Raw genomic sequence first — 26,994 nt, forward strand, 5'->3', positions numbered from 1 at the left:
TACAAATTTTTTATAGTAACTTTTGATAACTTTTAAAAGGATCTTATCATTGTAAAAAAACAAATATTTTTGACAGCTTTTTAAACATCTTCTTAAATCTTAATAGAAACTGACTTATATGTACAAATCTTTTAGTCTCGGCTCAGTTTGGATTTTTTCAATAAAATTGCGGTGCAATCTGCTAAATTATCGAAAAACAGGCAATCAATGTATTTTTCTCCACTAATTTATTTTATTCGTTGACGCAACAACTATGTCAAACTCTTTACAATTTTCAATATCAGTCGATGTGACAAACTCTATATAAAATTCAACGTCAATTCTAGATTATCTAAACGATTTGAATTCAAACGGCATTCTGAATTATATTAACAATTTGATTTAGAGATGTATAGTTCTAGTGGCACTGAGTTTCGGCTCTAAAAAATTAAACATTGCGTAAACAAAAAAGTGGTAATCATATAATTTGGTCCTATCTCTAACGTTGCTACATCTTTGCTCAAGCGCAATTGTAGATCATCAGAACGATTTGAGTTTAAAAGGTAAAGTTCTAAGGGCATTGAGATTCGGCATTAAGAAATGAAAAATTTTGTAACGTATCTATCTGAGGTTGTCTTCTTACATCCTCTCTAACTCTAGCTGTTGCCAGTCCGAGACTTACAAGCTATTCAAATGATATTTATTGTGTCTCGACTTAGGTGGAGCATCATTTTGCGTTCTAAGATTGGAAATTCATTGTAATGTATATCAACAGCAATTGTCAACATCCTACTGATAGAAAAATGCTGACAGATATGAGGAGACTAAGAGTAAATATCAAAAATTTCTCAACTGTTTTTCTGCCTCAATTGTTTTCTCTATAATTACCATTTATTGGTTGAGAATATTTTCAAATTTTGGAAGCCGAAACTGAGTGTTTTTAAAACTATTCATCTCTAAATCAAATTGTTAATATAATCTAGAACTCCGTCTGAATTCAAACCGTTTCGATAATCTAGAGTTCGTCACAATGTGCTTCAGTTTTGACCACTTGCTCACCAAAAAAATTGAATACCCGTCTTCTGTTGCACAAACTCGTCCGAAGAGAAGCTGGCAACTGTTGAATATGTTTTTTATGTCTAGAGAAAATATCATGTTTCTCTAGACATCATAATTTTTTTGAGGTTAAAACTCAGAACGAAAATTTTGATGTTTAAAGAGAAATGCAAGTTTGATGCAACCGCATTCAACATTTGCCGTTGAAAATTGTAAAGATTTTCAAACACTAAGTAACATTTGAATAGTTTGCAAGTTTCGGACTAGCATCAGCTAGATTTGAAAAGGATGTAAGAAGACAATTGTCTTCTTACATCCTTTCTGACTCTAGCTGTTGCTAGTCCGGAACTTAGAAGCTATTCAAATGATACATGCTGAGTCTCGACTTAGGAAGAGCATCATTTTGCATTCTAAGGTTAGAAACTCAGTGTAAACGATATCAATAGCCATTTTCAACATCCGACTCCTCAAAAAAATGCTGAGAGATATGAGGAGACTAAGAATAAAAATGAAAATTTCTCAACGGTTTTCCTGCCTGTACGATGAGATGCGTCTAGATAGATGTAAAGAACTATAAACTGTGTTGGAGTAAAACAGGGTTAAGTGGAACAAAAGCTTTTTCTGGGTAAAATAAATATTCATTAAAATTTGTCCTATCTTTCAAAATACTGGACATATGAGACATTTTATTTTTGTCTCTTGTGTTTTTGTAGTTGCAAGACCTGTGTCATCTGTGATTTATTGCAAAATTCAATCGTAAACAGAAAAAGGAAACAAAGTACTGATCAAGTCAAATTTAAATTTTTTCGTGACAATTTTTATTTTGACAAACTAGAACAAAATAAAAAACTTTAATAAAAAGCTATTGATTAAATTAATGGTTTTTGAGATTTTGTTATGGTGCTTTAGTTGAGGTCTTCCCAGTTGCACTACGGTATAAAGTTTTTACTATGTACATACAGAGATACATATGTCATCTATCTAAAAGCTTCATTAAATTGGAAAAAAATTGCTCAATTGTTGTTTAAGGCGATAAGGGGAGTCAAATGGTCCGAATTGTAATAATTATCAAAAAGAACTTTGGTTATTGTTGCGTAATTTTTTGATTTTTAGATTGTACAACTTGGTCATATCGCTTTGATCGTAATTCTCGATAATCATCTCGGTTTCACGATATCTTGTATAATCTAAATTTTTTATGGCAATATTCGTAACCTTTTTGCAATTGGTTTAACATTTAGGATCGGGCGCACATATAAATATTTTTTTATTCATTTTCTTTTTCTTTGTCATTTTATATTTGTCAATATTCAATTTTTTGTTTAATTAAGGTCATAAGAACCTCACGTTGATTAAAATTATGTATTTATTTAAAAAATATATTTAATTTATTCAGTTCACCTATTCAATTTTCCATTTGACTCAGTTACTTCTTAAGTTATTGAACAATTCACCTCTAATGTACTTATTCGGAGAGGAACAGGTAATGTATTACATCGAAAAGAAACTATATACTGAATAGAAACTATTTTTCGTCTGATTTTCCTCTTTTGTGACCTGTGAAAAGAAGATTTGAGATAAACCCTAGTCATGAATATTGTGAAAACATTACCGATTCTGCTTCTCATTCCCATTTAACTTAAGTATGTACATGTGAATCAATTTCCTGTGAAGACATCAATAAAATGGAGCAAATAAGACCCATTGTGAACAAATCGAACCTGAAGGCTCACGTTTCGCTATCTACGCATGCAGACACAGATTAAACAGAAAGACTATTCTTGGAGGCTATAACCAGAATATAAATGACCCCGCATTAGATTTTAAATTGGGCTTCTTTCCGTCGTCTGCGCTTCAAAGTGGGTGCAATAAAATGGGGGGGGAATCAGAAGTCACATATCGTATTCGTAACAACCCGTACAAATAAAGAAAACATTAATGAAAAAGCAGCTCAAGTACAATTTTACCGAGTCTTACAAAGAAATATCATCAATGCTATAATAGTGTGTTTAACAATTTTTTTTAATCAAAAAACCTTTTTATATATAGCAAGCGAAAGAACCTTTCCGCTGAGAATTTGAACCTTTCCAAGGCCAAGAGACCATACCTTAGAGAGTAAATACTTCCTTTATTCAAACCTTCTTGAAGATACAATTTTAAGGGCCGCAAAACGCAGTGCAGGGAAGCCCGTATTTTCCCGTCTTTTTGCAGTTTCTCGCAATATCGCTTAAAAATAGTTTTTTAATTTAATGTCTCACTAAAAAGACGGCTCGATAATGTGTGTTTGCACTTAATGTTCCGATCCCACTCAGCCTCATTTTGGCTTAATTGTCTACCAAATGAGGATGGAATAGAAAACTTTTAAAAATTCAAGTAATTGTCGAAATTAACTAGTGTATACATAAAAAACTGCCTCCAACTCAAATAACTCAATGGACTAAAAAAACTGCCGCTATAGAAGGCCGAGGAGATTTGCTATTATTGAGAATACAATACAAGACGAACAACAAAATCAAATAACAACAACAAACATTAATGACATCCAAAACTCAAAGTCTATGTGTAGAAAACTTAATAACAAAGTCTAAAAAGCGGCAGATAAAACCTAAAAAAACCAACAAAAAATTGTTGTTCAGGAGGAACCAGTATTTAATGAAACTCCTGTCTGGAAAGAGCTAAATTACAAACAACGTTTTGTATTTTTCGAAAACAATTAATCTGATAGTCATAAAATCGATTGACTATACATTGAAGTAAAATATAGGTTTATTAAAAAATTAGATCTGAAAATTTTTCTAAACAAAACCATTTAGAACTTTTTTTGATCAGAATATGTCCTACGATTACAATATGATCGTCAGTTACAGAAAAAGAACAAAATAAAACAAATTTATTTTTTTTCAAAAAAAGGATTTTTGAGTCATTAAAATCATAATTAATGATTTCAATTAAATCTGCAGATAAGTTATATTTAATTTTTTTATAGCCAGCAACGTGATATATTACCTGTATTTAATAAGATCAGGTAATAAATAGACAAAAAATTACAGAAGATGAAGTGAAAAGAAACACTTTTTTAAAACAGTTAATTTTAAAGCCATTAAAAAAATCTGTTAAAAATCAAATATAAAACAGGCTTTAATAATCTTCAAAATGAATCCCTTGAGACCTGTGCTTTATCAGCAAATGTCATACGTTAACAAAAACAACGTCAAATGCAGACAAAATAAAAAAAAGCTAAAAAGTTTTGAGAGAAACCGTTATCAACAACTGCACCTTTTTCTGACGACCATTTTGTGATATGTGACTTATAATTAATGCAAATAGGAGCTAAAAAATAGATGAAAAGAACACCAGATGCAATTTTGAAAAATAATTAGTTTAAGAAACATTCAGTTTAACAATCTTCCTCTGACCCATGAAATGAAAACCACGAGCTATTATTCAAATTCCTTAATCAAATTCCTCCATTCTTCCAATGGAAACCATAGAGATTTGTAATTAACCAAAATATGTTAAACGTTTACAAAAAGAAACTCAAACACAGACAAAATTTAAAAAAAAATATGTTCGTCGAAGCCGTTAAAACAGCTAATTTAGAAAAAAAGTGGCCTCAGTCGATAGAACCTTTCTTCATTTTCAAAAATGCGATGTTTGATTTATGTTTTTTAAAGCGGGTTAACTAAAAGACAAAAACAAACAAACGTTTTGAAGCTAAGAAGAGTTTTTTTGAAAAATTTTGGTTTCAATGTCATAAAAACGTATTCGCTGTAATGTGAAAAATCTAAACGATTTCGTCAAATCCCGACACAAGCCACTTAGATCAGCCTCTCTGCCACAAAAAAGAATTTATCATGAGTTGAAAACAGAGCTTCAAGCACAGACAAAAAACTATTGATTCTTTTTGCGAATTTCGAAGAACCATTGTCGAAGCTATTAAAACCATAATTAATTCACTAAAAAGCGGATTGCTCAGCTGAACGGCACAATGTGGTATTAATATTTTGCCTAATGAGAGCGGGCAACAAATAGGAAAAAGATTGGATGATGAAAAACTAAAAACTCTTTTACATTTCTTGAAAAAACTACCTTGAAAGTTATGAAAACCGTCAGCTAAAAATTAAAGTAAGTAAATAGGCTCAAATATTCCTCCATAACAGAAGTTTTTTTTCCCAGAGTCCTCCTCGAATTCAGAAATTACTGTTAGACTACAAAAGAAAGCAAATGAAGACAATTCTGAAGCCAGAAAACATTTATTTAAAGCTTAAATGCGACAGACAGATGAAATTTTAAGTATGCTGAAGATGTTGAACTTCAGCTGCTAATAGAGCACAAAAATGTGTGAAAAGTAGTGACAAAGCTCTATAAACTCTTGTTTGTTTTGAAAAGAAATCGACCTAAGGGTCAAAACGACAAAAAAATTTTCAACTGAAAACCTTAAAAATTTTAACTGGAAGTTTTTCATATAGTCAAATGAACTTCTCAATAGTGAGCTTTGATATCAATTGTTCTTTTCTGTAAAGAATATAAAACGTCACTATTATTTCGAGAAAAGAAAACAGCCACTGATTACAATCCGGACTGTTTTTGATTTTGGAATCAACGAACAGACAAGAACTAGACTTGCACTAGTACTTTTTGCGCAATAATAACATCTAATTTTTCCCGTTTTAATTGATATACATACTCTGATAAAAATTTCATATTTAAAAAAAATGATGTTTGAATAATTATCGAAATATGTTAGCTAAAAATCGGCAAAGTTTCCGACCGAAAAAAACTGTAAGAGGGCGGAGAGGTAAAGGAGCCCTCTTTTGAGCTGAAGCAAATTGTGCGAAGTTTTCACTTCCGGCAAATCAAAGCAAAGTTAACTAGAAAAGCTTGTTTTATGCAGTTTTCGACGAAATTTTTAGCAAAAACTTTGAGCCAAGAATTAGATTTTAAAAATTCATCGACAGTCTGCTCTCTTTAGAAAACAAACGAATAACACTCTTTTTAAAACTTTTTGTAACATATTTTAGCAGAACGGACAAAGATATAGGCAAAATTCCGGAAATTATGAACAAAAACAACGGAAATCCGTCTATTATTCACAAAATTTTAAACCTAGTTAGCTCCCTAAAAAACAAAATTAAAAAATCTTCTGAATTCCATATTCTACGCTGGACGGGCTTTCTAATGACACTACTCTCACCTCCCTACGATGAATTTATCCATCATCCAACATTAACTGAACAAAAGAACCATTCAAATATATAGTTCCCCCTCCCAATAAAGTGGGTCGAATAAAAATATTTTATTATTTGGAGCGAAAAAAGCGTTAACCTAAATAGGACAGGGAAGCTAAAAAAACGGAAAACTAATTATTTAATCGGAATCTTTCTTAAACAAAATTCATGTTTTCAATTTTTTGTTTGTTTTTTTTTCATAAAAAATTGAGAAATTATGATATCAATATCAATCAACATCAATTCTAAAGCTAGGCAAACAAACTTTTTTGATAGAGCAGTAAGCTAAAGAAACATCACAGCAGGAGCACGCGGGTTGCAGAAGAATCTCAACCTTTCCATGTTTTGACATTTACTAGCACAATCATTTATACGTCTGTTTTGAAATAAATCTGAAACCCAACATTTGAGGGACCTATTTTTGTTCTCCATAGTATTGTATTTCAAATATACAGTTCTGAAGCAGATATATTTTGAATTGAAAGCCGTCATAATAATACAGAAAATAGAAGCAAAACGCTGGAAAAGTTAATGAAGTTTCTCCTATTGCGTGATATCTTCCCAAAATATGGCATCAAGTTATTCTTCATCAATTAAAAAATTTAAAGTAGGAAAAAATTAATATTTTTGAGTTTTGGCTTTGTTCAACTGAAATGATTTTTTTTAAAGAAAATAAAAGCATTTGCACTGATAATCAACAAAAGTTGACTTTCCGTTTTCCAGATGTATTGTGATTTCATGCATAAAAAATGTGATGTTCTTATTTTTCAGAAAATTTTTTTGAACTGTCACTGATGTGACAAAGGCAAAAACTGTTTTTTTTTTAAAAAAATTAACATTGAGTGATTGCTGTAAAACTTGCTGCAAAAAAAATTGTTTATCTTCTTTTCTCTTAAAAAGATAGGGGGCGCAAAAGATGCTCTGTTCGACAATTTTTACTTTAACAAATCTCTTTTGTTTTTGTGGGACTCAAATAATTGAAATTACAAATGGTTAAAAACATTCAATATGAAACTTTTCACAGGAAGTAGTTCTCTGCAACAAAAATTGTGTTTCTGAAAACAAAAGCGTGTTGTTGCACTGTTTTATCCAATTTTTCGGCTAAAACTTTCATAATTCAAAAATCAGCCTTTTCAATTATTTGTTTTTGCTGTATTGAATTTCTTGTCCAAAAAAAAATTCATATTCATATTATTCGGAACAACTAAGTGCTCCTACTGGACGAACGGCAATGGCAAGGCCATGTTAGGTGTAATTTTTGTTTTTTTAAAGCCCAAAGAAAAATAGGATCGTACTTAAAATTAAAAGTATTAAATTTAAAAAATTTTAATTTAGGAGTTTTTTTGTTTTCTTACGTGAATTGCAGACAAGAAAAATTCGAATCGAGGCATACTAATGACAGGTTCTATTGACTTCTTCATGGAGTTTCATGCAAATCTATCAATTTTATTATCAAGTTTATAGTCGTTTTGACTTTTATGAATATCTACATTAAAAAAATAATGAATTGTTGAGCTTTACGGCGTGTCGCAGTTATGCGGTTTGAGTATCGGTTTTTTTGCTTTGATACTAGGAGTTTTCAAAAAAAGAAGTTGACATTTGTACGTTTTCTAGTCTTTGAGATTCTTTTTCTTGATTTCTCAATTTACTGGCACTGTTAAAAACACATAATTGGCGTTTAAAAGGGAACAGCTGAACACATCAGTGAAAATGACGTAATTAAGGATTTTAACTGCTTCGACACCCTCTTCTGGCAGAGTTTAAAGAAGTTTTTGTCTTTAATTGTCATTTTTTTTGTAATTTTAAGACAAACTCTGGATAACTGAAGGTCTTAGTGGCTCTCTATGAATGAGCAAAAAAATTTATTCGCCGACTTAATTTGATAGCTAAAGTTTTGTGACTTTGAAATCAAATGTTTCAAAAAAGTATATAGACGTAATTCATCATTATTTATTTTGTTGTTATTTTGTCCGCTGGTTACCTTTTTTTTAGTTTCAGGTCTCATATAAAAAAGTTGGTGTTGAGGGAAGACTCAATGGAACATATGGAATGTTTCAGTGGATTGCTTAGTTCTTTAACGGCTGCTACACAGGTGTTTCGCAAAATATTAATTTATTTTTTGATATTGGTCCTCTTTGATTCTTCTTGTCGTCGTATTTTAATTTTTGGATAAAAGCAGGTCTCAGCGGCTTCCAATGGATGGACAAAGGAATTTCTTTAATCATGTCAGTTGATAGCTAAAATTTTTCTTTAGCTTGGAATTAAATGTTATAAAAAATACGAAGAGGTCAAATATCACAATATTTGTGTCAAAACAATGCATAACCGAACATATCGAAGGCTGTTAGCTCGTTGTTTTTTGTTTTAACCGCCACGATGCTTGCTTTTTGCAAAAAAAACGTGTTTTAATTTTTAATTTTAATCTATTTATTGTTCGTTATGGACGTATGACCCTATGACATATTTTGGATAATGACAAAACCCAATTGCTATTTTTGAGCAGCAAAAAAATTATTTAATAAATTTAGATGTTAGCCAATGTTTCTATGTCTTTTGAAATTAGTGTCTTTCGAGAAGAGAACAAATGCATTTTTTAACTTTTAAACTTTTTGTTCTTTTTCAATATTTGTTACCTATTCTCAAATTTCACAGGTAACAAAGTCTTGTTATTGGTGTTCCAGGATCTTTTTTTTACAAAGACATAATGATTTTAACGGCTTCGACAGCGTTTTTTTTTTGTTGCAAAATTTAATGGAATTTTTGTGTTTTCTTCTGAATTTTTCGGTTATTTTTGAAGACGAACGGCAAATTCCAGGTAAATACAGTTTGCAATCTTTTCATATGGAGGCATGGCCGAACAAGACATTTTTCAATGATTTCAACTGATATCTAAGGTTTTATTTTATGAAATTATTTGTTTTCCAAAAAACGTAAACATATTTATTTATTTTTGACAATTTTGTTATTTTTTGTCTACTTGTTATCGAGTCTCACCGAGGACTGGTGCCATGTTTTTTTTAACAGCAGTTTCAACTAACGTGTTTAGTTTAGGTTTATTTTGAGGCCATTTAACTTTGTTATGATGTAATTTTAAAAACTATTTGAGTGTGGAATGTAAACATTTTTTGTTTTTATTTGATTTTTTGTTTGTCTTTTCTTATAGTCTTAAGAATGACACGTCCCATGGGTTCACTACTGTGCCATTCTTTCTTTCTAATTAATTTGAATTGGAAGTTTTTTTATTCATACGCCAAATATTTTTGATCAATATGTGAGACTTTTTGAAAGCTTTCTATCCCTGTTACTACACTATTTTACTTGCCCAATTGTAATAGGTTGTATAAGCAAACTAATGATTTTTTGCACAGATAATGAATTAGATTTATTCAGAATGAGCAAAAATTTTTGTGGTTTTTCATAGCTCTAGAAACGAAGAGATGCGTTAGCACTATTGAAATAAATATTTGAAATTTTCCGAAACATCAAAATTAATTGTATTATCATATAAAACATCATGAAGTTGTTAGAATAAAGTACAAATATACACAAAAATCATGAATTTCTTAGAATAAAGTACAAATTTACACAAAAGTTGATACTATGTACAGTTAATAGTTTTTCTGTTGCTCTCTGTGTTCTAAGTTTCTCCATTGTTTGTACATCTCAGTTTTTTATTTTTAAAACATTTTGTCTCTTCATTTCGAGGTTAAGCTCTCAGACAAATATGTAGCTCACCTTTCTAGCCAATTTTAGGTTGAACAAGTCTGTAAAAATTCGTGTCAGGCAACGTTAGGTTTGCTTCATGAACAATCCAGATTTTTTTATGTTAAGTATAAGCTACAGCCAGCTTTTCTGTCCGTGTACATAAGATCAAGATTCACACAATCTTAATTGCTTCTTTATCAAACTAGCTGAAGACTTTTGCAAGAGTTTTTTGTTATAGCATAAAATTATTGCCCGTCCTCGGTTTCTACAAGCGATAATTTTTAACTTAAAGTTTGTAAATAGAACCTCATGACTTGCAAAGATTTTTTGCTTTTAAAGCCAAACATAAACCAAACAATTTTTTTCTCTTTCATTATTTTTTAACTATTCTCAAGATTCATAAGTCACCAAGTCTTGTTATTGGCGTTCCAGAGACGTCCAGTTGCTTATATTGTTCTTATTACAAAGACATTATGATCTTAACGGCTTCGACAGCGTTTTTTGCAAAATTTAATGGAACTTTTGTGTTTTCTTCTCTGAATTTTTAGGTTATTTTTGAAGACGAACGGCAAATTCCTGTTAAATACAGTTTGCAATCCTTTCATATGGAGGTATGGACGAACATGACATTATTCAAAGATTTCAACTGATATCTAAGGTTTTATTTTATGAAATTATTTGTTTTCAAAAAAACAAAAACATTTTTATTTGACGTTTCTGTTACTTTTTGTCTACTTGTTATCGAGTCTCACCGAGGACATGTGCCATGTTTATTTTAACTGCAGTTCCAACTAACCTGTTTAGTTTAGGATTTATTTGAGGCAATTTTAACTTTGTTTTTATGTAATTTTAAAAACGATTTGAGTTTGGAATGTAATCGTTTTTTGCTGTTCTTTGATTTTTTGTTTGTCTTTTCTTATAGTCTCAAGAATGACTCGTCTCATTAGTTCACTACTGTGCCACTCTTTCTTTCTAATTGATTTGAATTGGAAGTTTTTTAATTCATTCAGCAACTAATTTTGATCAATATGTGAGATTTTTTGAAAGCTTTCTATCCCTGTTACTACACTATTTTACTTGCCCAATTGTAATAGGTTGTATAAGCAAACTAATGATTTTTTGCACAGATAATGAATTAGATTTATTCAGAATGAGCAAAAATTTTTGTGGTTTTTCATAGCTCTAGAAACGAAGAGATGCGTTAGCACTATTGAAATAAATATTTGAAATTTTCCGAAACATCAAAATTAATTGTATTATCATATAAAACATCATGAAGTTGTTAGAATAAAGTACAAATATACACAAAAATCATGAATTTCTTAGAATAAAGTACAAATTTACACAAAAGTTGATACTATGTACAGTTAATAGTTTTTCTGTTGCTCTCTGTGTTCTAAGTTTCTCCATTGTTTGTACATCTCAGTTTTTTATTTTTAAAACATTTTGTCTCTTCATTTCGAGGTTAAGCTCTCAGACAAATATGTAGCTCACCTTTCTAGCCAATTTTAGGTTGAACAAGTCTGTAAAAATTCGTGTCAGGCAACGTTAGGTTTGCTTCATGAACAATCCAGATTTTTTTATGTTAAGTATAAGCTACAGCCAGCTTTTCTGTCCGTGTACATAAGATCAAGATTCACACAATCTTAATTGCTTCTTTATCAAACTAGCTGAAGACTTTTGCAAGAGTTTTTTGTTATAGCATAAAATTATTGCCCGTCCTCGGTTTCTACAAGCGATAATTTTTAACTTAAAGTTTGTAAATAGAACCTCATGACTTGCAAAGATTTTTTGCTTTTAAAGCCAAACATAAACCAAACAATTTTTTTCTCTTTCATTATTTTTTAACTATTCTCAAGATTCATAAGTCACCAAGTCTTGTTATTGGCGTTCCAGAGACGTCCAGTTGCTTATATTGTTCTTATTACAAAGACATTATGATCTTAACGGCTTCGACAGCGTTTTTTGCAAAATTTAATGGAACTTTTGTGTTTTCTTCTCTGAATTTTTAGGTTATTTTTGAAGACGAACGGCAAATTCCTGTTAAATACAGTTTGCAATCCTTTCATATGGAGGTATGGACGAACATGACATTATTCAAAGATTTCAACTGATATCTAAGGTTTTATTTTATGAAATTATTTGTTTTCAAAAAAACAAAAACATTTTTATTTGACGTTTCTGTTACTTTTTGTCTACTTGTTATCGAGTCTCACCGAGGACATGTGCCATGTTTATTTTAACTGCAGTTCCAACTAACCTGTTTAGTTTAGGATTTATTTGAGGCAATTTTAACTTTGTTTTTATGTAATTTTAAAAACGATTTGAGTTTGGAATGTAATCGTTTTTTGCTGTTCTTTGATTTTTTGTTTGTCTTTTCTTATAGTCTCAAGAATGACTCGTCTCATTAGTTCACTACTGTGCCACTCTTTCTTTCTAATTGATTTGAATTGGAAGTTTTTTAATTCATTCAGCAACTAATTTTGATCAATATGTGAGATTTTTTGAAAGCTTTCTATCCCTGTTACTACACTATTTTACTTGCCCAATTGTAATAGCTTGTATAGGCAAACTAATGATTTTTTTGCACAGATAATGAATTAGATTTATTCAGAATGAGCAAAATTTTTTGTGGTTTTTCATAGCTCTAGAAACGAAGAGATGCGTTAGCACTATTGAAATAAAAATTTGAAAACTTCCGAAACATCAAAATTAATTGTACTATCATATAAAACATCATGAAGTTGTAACCATAAAGTACAAATATACACAAAAATTATGAAGTTGTTAGAATAAAGTACAAATATACACAAAAGTTGATACTATGTAACGTTAATAGTTTTTCTGTTGCTCTCTGTGACCGACAACTTCTTACGCGAAAAACCCAAGATATCAAATATTTCGTACGTCGTTTTTGTTCCGTCTTCTGGACTAGGGTGTCAGTCAGAAAAATTTGCACTAAACGTTGGGTCTCGCATATAGTTCCTCGACCCCTTTTGAAAGGCCGGAATGTTATCGAGTGGCTAAGCATTTCAATCACTTTTACCTGTATTGTTTTTTGGATAAGAGTGTCTTTTTCTGACAGTTTCTGTAGTTTCGAGTTTCGTTATTCCATTCAATTTTGACAACCATGAAACTATAAAGTTGTTGGTTTTCTAACACAGTGAGACTTGGTTTGCTGTTAATCAACTTTTTGGACTTCGCTTACTTCTAAAGAAACGTTACGTCAATGCAAATAATGAGTATCCCATGGTTTAGATCGAAGAGCAGACTTTACCTACAACGAATGCAATTAAAAACTGCAAGAAATATTTCAAATTTGGGTTGGGGTCCAGGTATGCTGGCTTCAATCACGGGGTGATAGAATAAGAAACAATGTGGGTACTGAAAAATCCCCCCTTCCCCGTTAAAACATTCCCCCTAATGCCTGTTCTCAATTCACACAAATAAATATTTCAAACTTTTGCGCAAATATTATTCCATCGCTAATTGAATCTTTTTTTCCTCAATGTGAAGAAATTAAAAACATTGTATTGGGGATTGGATTGTAGACATACTAGGAAACCTAAATTGTCTTCATAAATTCAACTCAGTTGACTCCCTGCTAAAATGAACAAAGTCAATTTCTGATTGAAACAGGAAAATGTGACGTCGTATCAAAAAGCCATTTCAGAATATCAAGCTGTGATTTTGATTAAAGGCCAGTGAGAAATAAATTCGTCCGATATGGTCAAAACCCTGTTGCGTTGGCAAAGTTTCCAGGCCGAAATTTACTTCAGCCGACAAAAAAGAAAAATATGGAAAACAAAAAGAAACAATAAGAGTCTTGGAACAAAAAAATTGCGTTTTTTAAAAATAAAAACGTGTTTTTCAAATTTATATTTCTCCAAATAATTTTTGACCAGTGTGAAAATTTGTTCGACTAAATAATATTCATTGTTAATTCCTCATCTGTGTGAAATTGAAATGACGTAACAATTTGAGACGGCCTTGATTGGTATTCAAATTGTATATCTTTATAACCAATAAAAATGGAATAGGTTAATTATTGTCGATTCTTTCCTTTGTAGACAGAGAATTTTTAATAGACTTTTAAGTGTTGACCGAAATGAAACAATTATTTAATTATGTTACCATGACAGTGGAATCTAAATTATTTTTCACCACCTTTCGCAACCTTTTCTTTTGTGGGTTCACAGTTTGATGAAAATTGCTTTCATTTGCTGACAAATCATGGGTAGGGCCCGGAATGAACAATAAAAGTGTTGTTAGTGATAATCCATTGTCATAAATGGTTCTTACTAACCATACTAAGTTATAAGTTATTTAATGTTATCTTAGCAATTATCCTAAAACTGCATGTGACTTCTTAAGAAGTACAGAGAGATCATAATAGAAATGGCAGGAATATAAATAGGGTTGTTCGCTTTTGTGACTGTAAATCTAAGATATATTTTGACTTCACAGTAGTTATTGCTAGGTTGTTTATAACAGTTGATAATTGCACCCGGCGTAGTAAACTGTGTGGACTGTTGACACAACGACAGCAATAACTTATAGATATAGGATTCTTTTTTTTTCAATTCTGAACTCACATACAAATTATAGGGATATCAAACATCATTATTATTTTTTATTAAAGATGGAAAATTAATTCAAGGTCTTAAAATAAAAGAAATACCACTATCTTTTCTAGCAGAAGTGTAATTATTTTTTTGTTTATAAAAACTGGTTTCCCTGGTATATGGTATGTCTTTTCTAACTGTATTTAAGTTCACATCAAAACAAAATTTCACTTTACTCGAGCATACTCAAGCAAATGCGATCAACATCAACATTTATAAAGAGTGCTTGAGAGCAATGTTGACGTATTATAGGCAAAACACAAACACAATCATTATAAGCTCATAAAAAATAGGCTGCGGCTCAACATTAATAGACAAAAAAGTATCATTGACGCTGTACTTATCTTCTTAAGCATGTTGTTCAATTTTTTAAAAGTTATTGAATGCCAGCTGAATAGAATCGCAAGTTTGATTAAGACTGAAAAAAAAGGATTCGAATTGTGCTCTGAATGATTGAATAAACAATGCTGAAACCATAGACAAAGCCCTAGATTTTTGAAACTTAAAAGCGTAATGTTTATTTTCTACCCTTTATTGAGAAGTGTCTCATTCTACCGCAGAAAAAAAATCAATTTCAAAACAATAGGCTGTACCTTGAACCCGGGAGAACAAAAAGTTCTTGCATTTTTTGTTTGAATAACTTTAAGGGGAATTATTTTGAAGTGAAAAAGATTAGCCATTCCATGTGATATGAACACGTAAAATCATCACCTACCTGTTTTTTGACCACAAAAATTAAGAACGAAACAATTTTCCTTCTGTTCTAATGTCCAACATTTTCTAATAATTCTATTTGTTCAGGAGAATGGAAAAATTAATTGTTAATAATGGCGACTTTCTGGCGATGAAATTTAATAACACAAAATCAAAGCTTGACATTTATTGCGACAGTGCTTGATCAATTTTACTCATCGCACATCTCCATGACATTCATTGACAAAGCAATAGTTATCTTTAAGCTATGGGTAGCACCAGGTACCCAAAAGGTGTCAGTAGTTCCCAAGAAAATTAATAATGAATGCAAAAACAAGCAAATAGTTTCGTTAGTTTTGCGTTTAAAGACCAAAGAAAGTTGTTGAATAGTTTGAAATAACTGTTTTGGCTGAAATGTTGGCTTCTTTCGTGTTCCCCGCAGTGCATACATAAAAACTGCTCACATAATCTTTGTTCACTCACATTGAGACAAGTTTTACCTCTGGAAACTAAGAAAGTGTTCTGGAACTAAAATTTAGCCGTCTTTCGCTTATTTAAATCGATAATTATACTAAAAAAGCATAATGTATTTACGATATATCAATGTTTTTATACGCCAAAAAAAACTATTTCGCATTTATTTGGCACAATTGTGTTTTTCACAACCGCGCAGCAATATAATTGCAACTTTTGCTCTCCTTGTCGCATTCTTCAATAGAAAAGTCTCTCATGTTTTGAACTTTCTTCGCTTTTTCACACCATGTACAGGCAAGTCTGTTTTCTGTTAAACATTCAAATAAAATGAAGTGGTTTACAAGTTAAAATGAGGCCTCTAACCTAAATTATGGGTTTTTTATTGAAGCTCAGGTTTTCTTCGGCTACGAAAATTTGTTTTCTATACATTTTGAATGAATTTTTGAGTTTTGCCAACATTTGGTGTTCTTTTTTTAGTCTTATGACTGAGTACGATTAACCAATTTTCTAATTGGTTATCTGCGAAGCGTCTGAAGAAGATTTCTAATGATTTCCGTTGATACAAAAAGGTTTTTCGCTAATAAAACTCGATAAACGTCCAAAATTCATCATTTATAATGATTTAAGGACGTGATGGTGAAGTAAGCTATTTCATTAACCTTTGTATTTTTTCATTTCAAGAACGAAGCAACAAAAACAAAATCAATTTTTCCTTATTTGTGGAATTGCAAAATACTAAATTATTTTGGTTGTAATGGGGAGCTGTACTTTTTTGAAAATCATTTGTCCTTGGTTATTATCTTAATAGCAGAACAGAATGATTTCAAACCAAAAATCAGTCATTGACATTTCATTTTTACCTGCAATCGAAGGCCAATGAATAGAAACAATGTTTTTAGCAATTTTTTTGGCTGTTTGTCTTCAAAATCGCTTGAGTAAAATTCTTTGTGATACTTTCACTTCCGCCTGTTTATTTGTTTTTGTAGTCTTTAGAATTAGTTTCACTAATTGGAGGTCCAAATAGCTTCCTAAGCAATAAAAAGAAAACCTGTTTACAATTTTGTTAGTTGAGAACTTATAGTAATCATGGTTGAATTTCTTACAAAGTTTGTTTTCAATCAAAATTGATAACTTTCTGAGATTTGCCAATTTCAATTTTATTTCTGCCAAATCTTAGTTTCAGCAAAAAAAGAAGTTGCATTTTTATTCAATTTGATGAGAAAGCAAATTGCAATCCTATTTTATCAAATAAATGTTTTTTTTGGCCGCTGATATTAAGAGTTTTCATATTTTTTTGGAATATTTTCAATATTTGATTTCGTTTTCTATTATATTATCCGATTATCACCTTAGTGGTTCAATAATGATAAAATTGCATATTGCATTTGATTTTTTTGTGAATTGATTATGATTTTATAGGCTTTGTCATGGTTCCTCCCAAAAGTTAATTGAATTCTTGGTTTTCGCTTGTAAATGATTTTTTGCAGTTTATGACATTCTCGATAAAAACAAGTCCCAAGGACGTACTTTGAAGTTATTGATGATGGCATTAAACACCATCAGTATGCTAAATGGTTGTTAAAGGTTTTAATTTCTTTGAAAGTAATTGTTTATAAAAAGAATATTTTTTTTTAACTTTGTCCTTTTTGTATTTTTACTCTACTATTTATTTTTTTTTGAATGAGGACCGACCGATGCCACACCTTTTTGTTCAATTGCAGGTCCAGTAAATTGGTTCAGTTCATTTCTTATCCGGTTCTATTTTGTCTTTTTCCTTAAGGTTTTGCTTTGAAAAAGAAATAACCTTGAGCTTTGGTCGTAAGTAATGCTTGCTCTTTTTATTTGGTTTCCTTTTTTGTCCTGTCTGCTACTCTCCTTATTGGCGAGCATTTTTCGGTCCTCCAATGAATTTTCATTTAACTTGTATAATGGATTGAGCATAAAAGGTTTTTCAGATGGATACACTGATTATGTTCGAACAATGAATTAGTTTTTGAAAGTTCACCTTTTTCTCAGTTGGTAGACAACTAATTCAAGGCGTGTTTGAACAAGGTTCGAACATTGTTTGTGAATGCACATTCTCGAGATCCTTGCTTTATATTAAATACCATGGTGGAGACATACTACTTCTCAGTTTTCTAGTACTTAAATTCAATATCGAAAGAATGCGTTTAGTTTCTTGTTTTTACATGTGATTATTTAATCTTAAAAATATCGGGTAAATATGAGAACTAATGAAGCACAATCGCCAAAAATTTTTACGTATTAAAAGAGGGGAACTGTTTAACATAGATAACCATACGCTTTGATGGAGAAGAGAAGTTTTTTCTCTCGAGATGAGGTAGTTATTTTAAAATGTTTTCCCCAACTCGAGCCTCTAAAACGCGTGAAAAAAACTGCATGTGAAATGGAACCACTGTTTTTTAAGTTTTACTCACAAATAGATGGTATGCTAGCTGGAAATAAAACATAAATTCGCGTCGCGTACTAACAACTTTGTTTGATTCGTTATCATTATAGCTGAAATTAACAGGGCAAAGACAGTCATTTTGTGTTTCATATCATTGAAAATGATTGTTTTTGAAAAGTCTGCTTTGCGAGGACTTTTTTTTGTTCAAAAGTGTTCAGAAACAGTATGATAGAAATGTGAAAACAAAACTAACTGATAAATACTGAGCTGTTTTTAGAGAAATGAATTATTATGAAGAAAATTTTACAACCTGAAGAAAGTTGATAATGTGACTCTATAGAACCATAGAAGGTTATGAGTCAAGAGTTTCAGTTATTCCAAGTAAAGCTCATCAATCCAACTAAAGGCGATGTAACAACAACTAATGAAGGTTTTTAGCTTCTTGTCTGCTTCCTTGCTCATTCGAGGAAACAGTTAGTAAACACTCAATGTTTTGCAAACTTCTAACTTCCTTTTTAAGATAATAATGAATATTTTCAGGTATAGTTTCAATTTTCTTTCAGTCTGTAAAGCGCATCAAAAATGATGGTTGGATTTAAAAATTCCCTTTTTGACCACAATTTTCATACCTTCACAACTTTTCCTAATACCTGATTCCTTAACACCGCCCAGTTCATTTCTTCGGTTTAAAATTTGTCCGGGTAATTTTTTTTTGCCGTTAACTTTTTTAAATTGTATATCGGCTATATACTTACCGTTGCATTACAATTTGACCTCATGATTATTGTTTATTACGTAGGTTTTTCAATATCAAATTGGAGTGGGTTTTCTACGCATCGCACAATAAGAAATCAAATTATATATATCACTAAAATGCGATAGGGAAAAAAAAGATATATGTCCAAGACCTAATTAGTACAAATCATTTAAGTTAAAGTTAAGTTGCGTTTCGCTCTTTAAAATATTGAGTTGAAATACCAGAAGTTTATACAGTTCGTAGACACAGGACACAGTAACAACTAAATTACTTCAGACAAATAATCTTCAACACAAGACAGGTTAATAAATTGCTTCTCAAGAATATTTAAAAAACAAGTCGCAATAACACAAAACTCACTACTCATGACAATTTTGCTGTATTTTGTTGAGCTATTGTAAATAAATCTATTGCTCTATTGCTAAGGTTATTGTAGATGAAATCTCTGCTAATCAGGCATTGGACAAAAATGTTGAGCTCAAATAAAATAACCCCCTAAGTTTGTTTGCTGATTTGTTTTCCACTCTCAGCGCATGCTATGCAAGCCCCGCTTCAACATCGTCATCCCTGCTTTCCTTCTTGATAACATCAGTCAATTAGCAATAAAGGAGCCAGCTTCACTGCAGGCCTCTTGTGAACTCCTTCATGGTTTTCGTAATTAAACGGAGTCTGTAATACCTCGATTGTCAATGTCTTCGACAAAGCAAACGAGATCAATTTAGTTTAAGTTTCTTTTTGATTTGCATTTGGGTTTTACCAATTTGTTTAAAATTGGCAGATACTTTTTTCTAAATCTGTCGCATATGAGATTGAACTTAAATTGTGTTTGTCGAAAGAGCGTTCGATGATCGCTAAACTCTTCTGCGTATGGTAGGAATGGCATACAATTGTATATGTTACCAATGGACTGATAGAGCACAAATCGTTTACACCATGACTGACTGGCCTCGATGGTCTTCTATGACTGATCGGTTTCCCAACACTACATATGATGCTTTGTTCCATTTTCTTGCAACTAACTAATTGCTACCACACTCCTCGATTAATCTTCTGTGTTAAAAATCAGAAGCTAAAAAATTTAATTTTACTCCTATTTGTTCAAATGTCCGTTCAAATGTCTGATAAAGTATCAACACTTTTGTTATCTAATGAAAGCTTGTCGGTATTGATTGAACAGATTAAAAACGGACAAGTGAAGCTCTTTTTCTTCCTCATATGTTAGCATATGAAGAGGAGTTTTTACGAAGGAGTGTTATGCGAAACTACGAAATCGCTTCATTTTTTTTTAAAATAAAACCTGATTGTTTCAGGGTATAAAAAGATTAATATTAAATGGAAAGCCGAATTATTTCTCATTAAACATTTAGCAGTTGCTTGTTTGAGCATTTTTGGACGTAAACTTGGGCTATAATGAGAGTTTTTATTTCAGATACAACACTCAGACAAAATTTTTGAGGTGGAAACTCATAAGTTGCAGACGAGTACAAGTGGATACTTGTTCACAATTTATTCTTATGCGACAATTATAATTTAAAAAAGAGCAGTTTTCGCAGATTAGTTTTATAAGTTTTTGTTACAAGTACAAATTTTGACTTATGAGCGTTTTGCAATTGGATTTTTTTTGAGGAAGTACACTCCAGATAGATTTTTTCTAAGTGTTTGCTGAAATCGGCTGAAAAAATTGGTGAGAAATTGAAGAATTATCTATAACTTCCACAAAAATGGGGAAATGATGTATAAAAGATGGGGGATGGGTAATATCTCTAGTTAGCTTAATAATGCAAGCGGGGCAAAATGAAATAATAGCGAGGTATTAAATTTTCCGGAGCGGTTAAATAATGTAGGAGTAAAGGGGGGGGTAGAGGGTTACTTACCACGGCAGTTGGTCGTAACATAAAAAGACTCTCTAATTTGAAGCCGTTTGTTCACAAAAAAATCCGCCCTGAAAACTCCAGTGTTTTTGTTTTGGTAGAAATTCGACCCAGAGTGTAAATTAAAGACTTGCAAGCTGAAACTGAGCCAGGATTCTTACCAGATTCTCGATCTAAGTGGAATTGCACATTTGTCGTTCGCATACTTTTTTAGAGTTGAGTGACAGTGTTGAGGATTCGTTTACCAACTTTTCATTGCAATTCTAACTAAATTTTGCTTCATTAGCTTCATTTACAGTAAAACTATGCACAATATTGCAGTGGAATTGACGTGTACAGCTAAATTTCCTCAAAAAATTCTGTGTCATACATCGGACCCAGCAATGAACTAGAATAATTTTGTTTTAGTATAATTTTGTTTTAGTAATTTTGTTAAATAATAAGTTTTTCAGTGGTTGTTCACTTAATTATAGAATCCTTACTAGCTCAATAAAGTAACTAATAACGCTCCGTTGTTTTGTGCACTCTTTTTTTGAATAACTAGATCTTTAACATCTCATTGATATCAAAGTTCTTTCTCGAAAGGTCATCTACCACTAATTTTCCTGAAAAACATCAAATATGAAAAGTGGCCTCCTATCGCTCCTGCATTTATTAAAACAGCACTTACGAGAATTTGGGAAATTATCCGTGATTTTTGCATTTTTTCTGCTTTTAAAGATATATTGATAAAATTTGTAAATTGCGAGAGCAACATTCGATCAATAATTTAATCTCCATTCTGCATTTTGCTTCACGCCTTCATGCGTTCGTTCATATATTATTGACCAGTTTCCCCGTTTAAAACCAGCAGACGTTATGGATTATTTATGTTATTTCGCTTTGAGCTTCTGAATTTCAATCGAGTAATAGCCTCAGGCCGCCTGGAGTAAGAGAACATTTAATCATCTAAAAAGATCCTATTTTCTCTGGTCGGAAAAACACTTTATAACTATTTTCTCCTTCTTTTTGCAAGTTTGTATCGTTTGGCACAGGACAACAGAAAGAAAAAATTTGAGCATATTTCTGTTTATTGAGGCTGTTTTGTAACAGTGAAGCAATTAATCTTTAAATTGAAAATGATTGTTTTGGATACAAAGTAAAATGTACTTTCCTGTGAAATGTGGCGCTTGTGAATAATTTAGTGCAGAAAAAAACAAAATAGTCTCAATTATGGCAATCTGAATGAAAAATAAAATCTATTCAACTACAGGGAATTTACCTGTCAGTGAATGTCGGTTCAAGTGTGGGGAAAATTGCAATTGAAATTTAATTAGTGAGAACAAAAAAGTTTTGCAAAAGATTCAACGATTATTATTTTTTTTTGGTTAGCCAATTGGTTTGTCGCGTAGCATACAAGTTTTAGTTTGATGAACGTAATTGATTATTTTAAACACAGTGGCATTTTTTGATAAACTGCATTTATTATGCATTGCATTTATTTTTTTAAAACCTTTATTGAGAAGAATTTAAACTCAATTAAAATTTGGGAGAAAAGTAGATTGTTCAACCTTTCGAGGAAAAGTTTTAGTCTTCTAGAAACTAAATTGATCACCAACAAAGGAATAGCTTTTATATAAACCTTTTTTTTCAATTGAATCATCTATTTCTCTACGCTAATCAACGGGAAATAATAGAAAAAAATCCTAATAGAACAATGGAAACAGCATGGAATTAAAAGCTAAAATCAGTGTTGCAAATTAATGCTTACATTAGACTTTTTTAATTGCAGAACGCGCATGATTGCGAGCGTAACTTGGCTGTTATGGAATGGTGGTGGTCAAGCAAGCCGACAGGCAAGCAAGCCGATTTTTGAAAATGAGGTCAAGTAAGCCGAAAAATTTTGGGATACCCGTATTCTAAGTTGCCCTTGGCGGGCCGGTGGGCCCATGGCTTTGCCGCGATAACCGGCCTGCGGTTTCCGGATTACATCCCACAGCAGATGAGAGGCATGGCCATGGACAGCGGTCCGCTGAGGCCCGTACCCACTAGATGTCTAAAAAATGCGTATTTTTGTTTCTTTGGTGCATTGGAATACATTATGCACTATAATACTACGCGCAGCATTGATTGTAACGGCTAACAATGTATTAATTCTGATAGATTACATAACTATTACATAATTTTCGGCTTGCATTTCTGTCGGCTTACTTTTACTTCGGCTTCCTTTGCGTTCGCCTTATGGAATATTGCAGTTTTTTCAGTCAGTTCTGCAACCTGCAGCGTCTTAAAACGAAATTTTCTACTACGATTTGGGGTTTTTAAAATAGCCACAAAGATAGCAGAAGTTGGCAATTTTGCTAACATTGTAAACTTTGAGTGAAAAAAGAGAAAAAATAGTTCGCGAACAACTAACTTTCTCCGCAAAAAAAGTTCATTCTGCGGTCGAGAAAGTGGCTCCATAGAAAAGAATCCTGGCTTGAAGATTGTAGTCTCGCTGTTGCTTCAACACATGTCTACCAGGCGCCAATAATAAAACTGGTACCAGAAGAACTAAATAAAAACAAAAATTTTTTGCAGGATATTTGAATATACTTCTATAACTTATATCTGCCACAAATGAAACAACTAAATCAGCATTACTAAGTCATGCATCTAAAAGATACTACACAAGCGTGAAATATAATTTGATAAGCAATTGACTATTACTAATTACACCTATAACTATAAACTTGATCCGAATGAAATGAATCACAAGATGAAACTCTCGTATTTTAGCACAAAATGACAATGATGCCAATCACATAACATTTGACGCAAAATTTTAAGCTTTTTGGATCTATTCTGGCTCGCAATTGAATTGTTTCTGAATTTCTGGTCGAAAATTATGCGCTAGTAGTAAGGGCCCTAGGCCTCGCCTTTTGAAAAGAATTAAGCAAGTCGGGTGGAGGGGGGGGGGGGGGGTGATTATTTTTGCGGACAAAGTTGCCCAAATAACGGTAAAGTCATATGAAGGCATGAATTTTATGCCCGCTAATCTGGGTGGGTGTAAAACAGAATAGATATAAACTTTCTCCATGAAAATAAACCGTTTACTCAAAGAAATGTTATTACAGCATCAGTAAACATTAATTAATGCATTTACAGCTCTAAAACATATGTTTATCAACAATAAGTTCGAATCATAGGAAAATTCCCCTGTATTGCCTCCTGACTTTGGTGGATGGTAGATAGCTGGCAAGAAGCGGATCTCTTAAACGACCCCCCCCCCCCCCCATTATCAAAAGAGGAGACAATTCTTAAATCCATGAATTTTTTTATTAGAACTTATCAGATCTGTAGGATTATGTGCAAATCTTGAGTATTTTGTAAAATAACATTTAGTATACCCTAGAATCGGGGGGGGGGGGGGGGCAATTCTGGTAGGTTTCCAAAGTGGGTGTGGGCGATGATTTTTGAAATTCTTGTTAACAGGGGGAATGAGGGTGGAAAGCGTTGCAACTCAGGCAAATTTTCAAAAAATTGATGAAATTACTGTCGAAAATTACTCACAAGTTAGTTTAATCTATAATTGAACTCAAACCACAGAGTTTTCGTCTTGTTTATCGAACATAAAAGCAACAAATATTCAACACACAACACTACAATCACGAATAAGCAGCTACATTTTTGTGGAATTCAATGTCAAGTTCGAAACTGAGTGAGAGCAATGAGAAGAACTGTTTTGGCATTTATTGGATGGAATTGGATTGTTTTATTAACATTTATTTTGAAAATATCTTCAGATTATTTCTTCAGTCTCAATTATACTCGGACATCGACCTTGGTTGACCTTGCACGTGGACAATTCAATTATGTCATCGTCGTTTGATTGACTCTGACCTTGTTGACCTTGAATCGGAATAAAGGTCACATGACTGACCTTCAAACGACTTCTGGCGTTGTTGTCGTTCTCTTTTTCACGACTCACTTGCAATACTCTGCCTTCTGAGTTCGGATTTTCTTCGTGCATTTTGAGTTTGATCATTCGCTTTATCCGATTTCGAAATGAGGTATTTACGATCAGATAAATGAAGAAATTAACTGAAAAATGAAGATTGAACAGACAAACAGAGAGACTTTCAAGCCATTTGTAACAGTTACGTTGATTGAAAATCCAGCTTTCGAGAAAAACATATTCGAGCAATCCATTTATACATTGTGGCAAAACTAAAGTCGTGAAACATACTGTAGCCGAGAACATTACGATGGTCATTCGTTTTTCCTGTCGTCGACGCTTTCGTTCACGCAGGTACGCGGGGAAATTTTGGGGCAGTGCACTCGGATCGTTCATTTCATCCGATTTTGAAAATCGGGTCTTGGCGTTTCTAGACACTCGTCTGAAACTGTTCACAAGTGAAGCAATTGATATTTTTTCACTGAGCGGAACTTTGTTCACACGCAATGTTGCTTCCGCGTCCTCTGTTTCCGGCACAGGTGTGACGTCATTGCCACCCGATTCGTGCTCATCACTTGACCTTCGTTTATTGCGTTGATCTCTGTATTTTGAAGCAGATGCCGCGTCCATCAAGAAAACACGTTTCAAGTGCAATTTGTGCAATTTTTTGGATATTTTGCTGTAAGTGAATGCCATTGAGAAAATATTAGCCAGTGATAGGAAAATTCGGACAGCTGTGTAATAGCCAAAAATGAAGTTGTATTGTTCTGTGCAGTCGATTTTGAGCAAGGGCGTTGATAGCAAGAAAGCGAGAGCTGCGATACATGCTGCTATCATCAGAACTCGGCGTTTGTTGTACGTTGCTCTGTGCAACACGGGCTAAAACAGAACAAATCTTGCATAAATCCTTATAAACAATTTAAAAACCATTTATGCACTAAATCCTATGTATGAACATTTCTTTATGAGTGTTAAATTGTGAAAAATAATTTATGAAACAGTTCCCTCTATTTTTTATTAAAAAAACCTTTCAAACAACGTTGGATTTTAATTATTTTTAATGCGGGCTAACCTCAAAATGAGGAGCAAACAAAACCAGCCTTTCGACGCTTCATACATCTGTTAAATATCATTGTCGTCCCATAGAAAGAATTCAAATTAATTTTCATTGAACATGAATTTGGTTTTTAAAATAAACGCTTGAAAGAGCATATCAAAATCAGATGCGGCAAACTGGTTACCAGAAGTATGATTAAACTAAACAAAAACTTTGGTATTTAGGGATCTCATGTAACAGAATAAACAATAATATGAACAACCATCGTTTTCACTACAATTCATTTTTAAACGTAGAGGGCATTGGCCCCGATTTCAATATGCTACCAATGGCAGAAATGCGAAGACAACGAATGCATAAGCCTTATTTTGCAAAATAAAAAGGGAACTCACGGAGTCTGGTTGTCTTGAATTAGATATATACGGTCTGATAAAATTATCAGACATCTACATTTACATCTATTTCAAGACAATCAGACTCTATGAGTTCCCTTTTTATTTTGCGAAATAAGGCTAATAAATTCGTTGTTTTCACATTTCTGCCATTGCTAGCATATTGAAATCGGGACAAATAGATTGTTAGATTGTCATAGATAGTTAAATAATTTAACAATGATTTAACAAACTATGAAATTTAGGTTTGCGTGCGTTTTGCTGACCGGTTTATGCACATTTGATCAACGAGGTTCCTGTTTTTTAATACTTTATTTTACAATATAGATTTGTTTTCAGGTTACAATAGATGTCACAGTAGAATTAAGAAAACCTTTTTTATTTTTCTGGATTTTTCTGACAGAAAATTTGTTCTGTGAATATTAATTTGCAGATAATCAGAAGAATGGTTCCACAAATGCTGTAAATATTTTTTTAAGCAAGGAAGATTGATAATTTTTTTTTAAACTATCAGTATTTATGCGTCTCAAGGGTTGCGACAATTAACAATTTCTATCGGATTGGCCCAGGAGAATAGAAATCCCCAGCAATAAAGATTAGACATCAGAAGACAACTATTTGGTATTTACAAAAAAAGGTTTTTCGTTAAATTTTATTTCATAAAAATTCTGTCAAGGATTTGAAAAAAGAAAAGAAAATTATTGAAAAATTACCGATTGAAATAACGTAAATTGACATTAAAACTGCATTCGATTAAATATTGAATATTATGCCAGCTAAAATGCACAAAAATAAAAGATGATATTAATTTCCTTTTTTTTGACAATTTAT

General features: G+C 32.0%; 1 protein-coding gene across 3 annotated transcripts in view; it reads right to left on the reverse strand.

The window, feature by feature from the left end:
* Nucleotides 1–24,193: 24,193 nt before the first annotated feature.
* The window catches only part of LOC142346304 (uncharacterized), a 111,247-nt gene continuing 108,446 nt past the window's right edge, over nucleotides 24,194–26,994 (reverse strand). For all 3 annotated transcript variants that reach the window (XM_075398827.1, XM_075398829.1, XM_075398830.1), the window contains exon 2: nucleotides 24,194–25,593. In XM_075398827.1, the coding sequence (XP_075254942.1) occupies nucleotides 24,559–25,593 (1,035 nt within the window). In that variant the 3' untranslated portion in view covers nucleotides 24,194–24,558. The remainder of the gene's footprint in view (nucleotides 25,594–26,994) is intronic.

This window comes from Convolutriloba macropyga, chromosome 9 (assembly GCF_964194025.1).
Source record: "Convolutriloba macropyga chromosome 9, txConMacr16.3, whole genome shotgun sequence".
NCBI classification, from domain to species: domain Eukaryota; kingdom Metazoa; phylum Xenacoelomorpha; order Acoela; family Convolutidae; genus Convolutriloba; species Convolutriloba macropyga.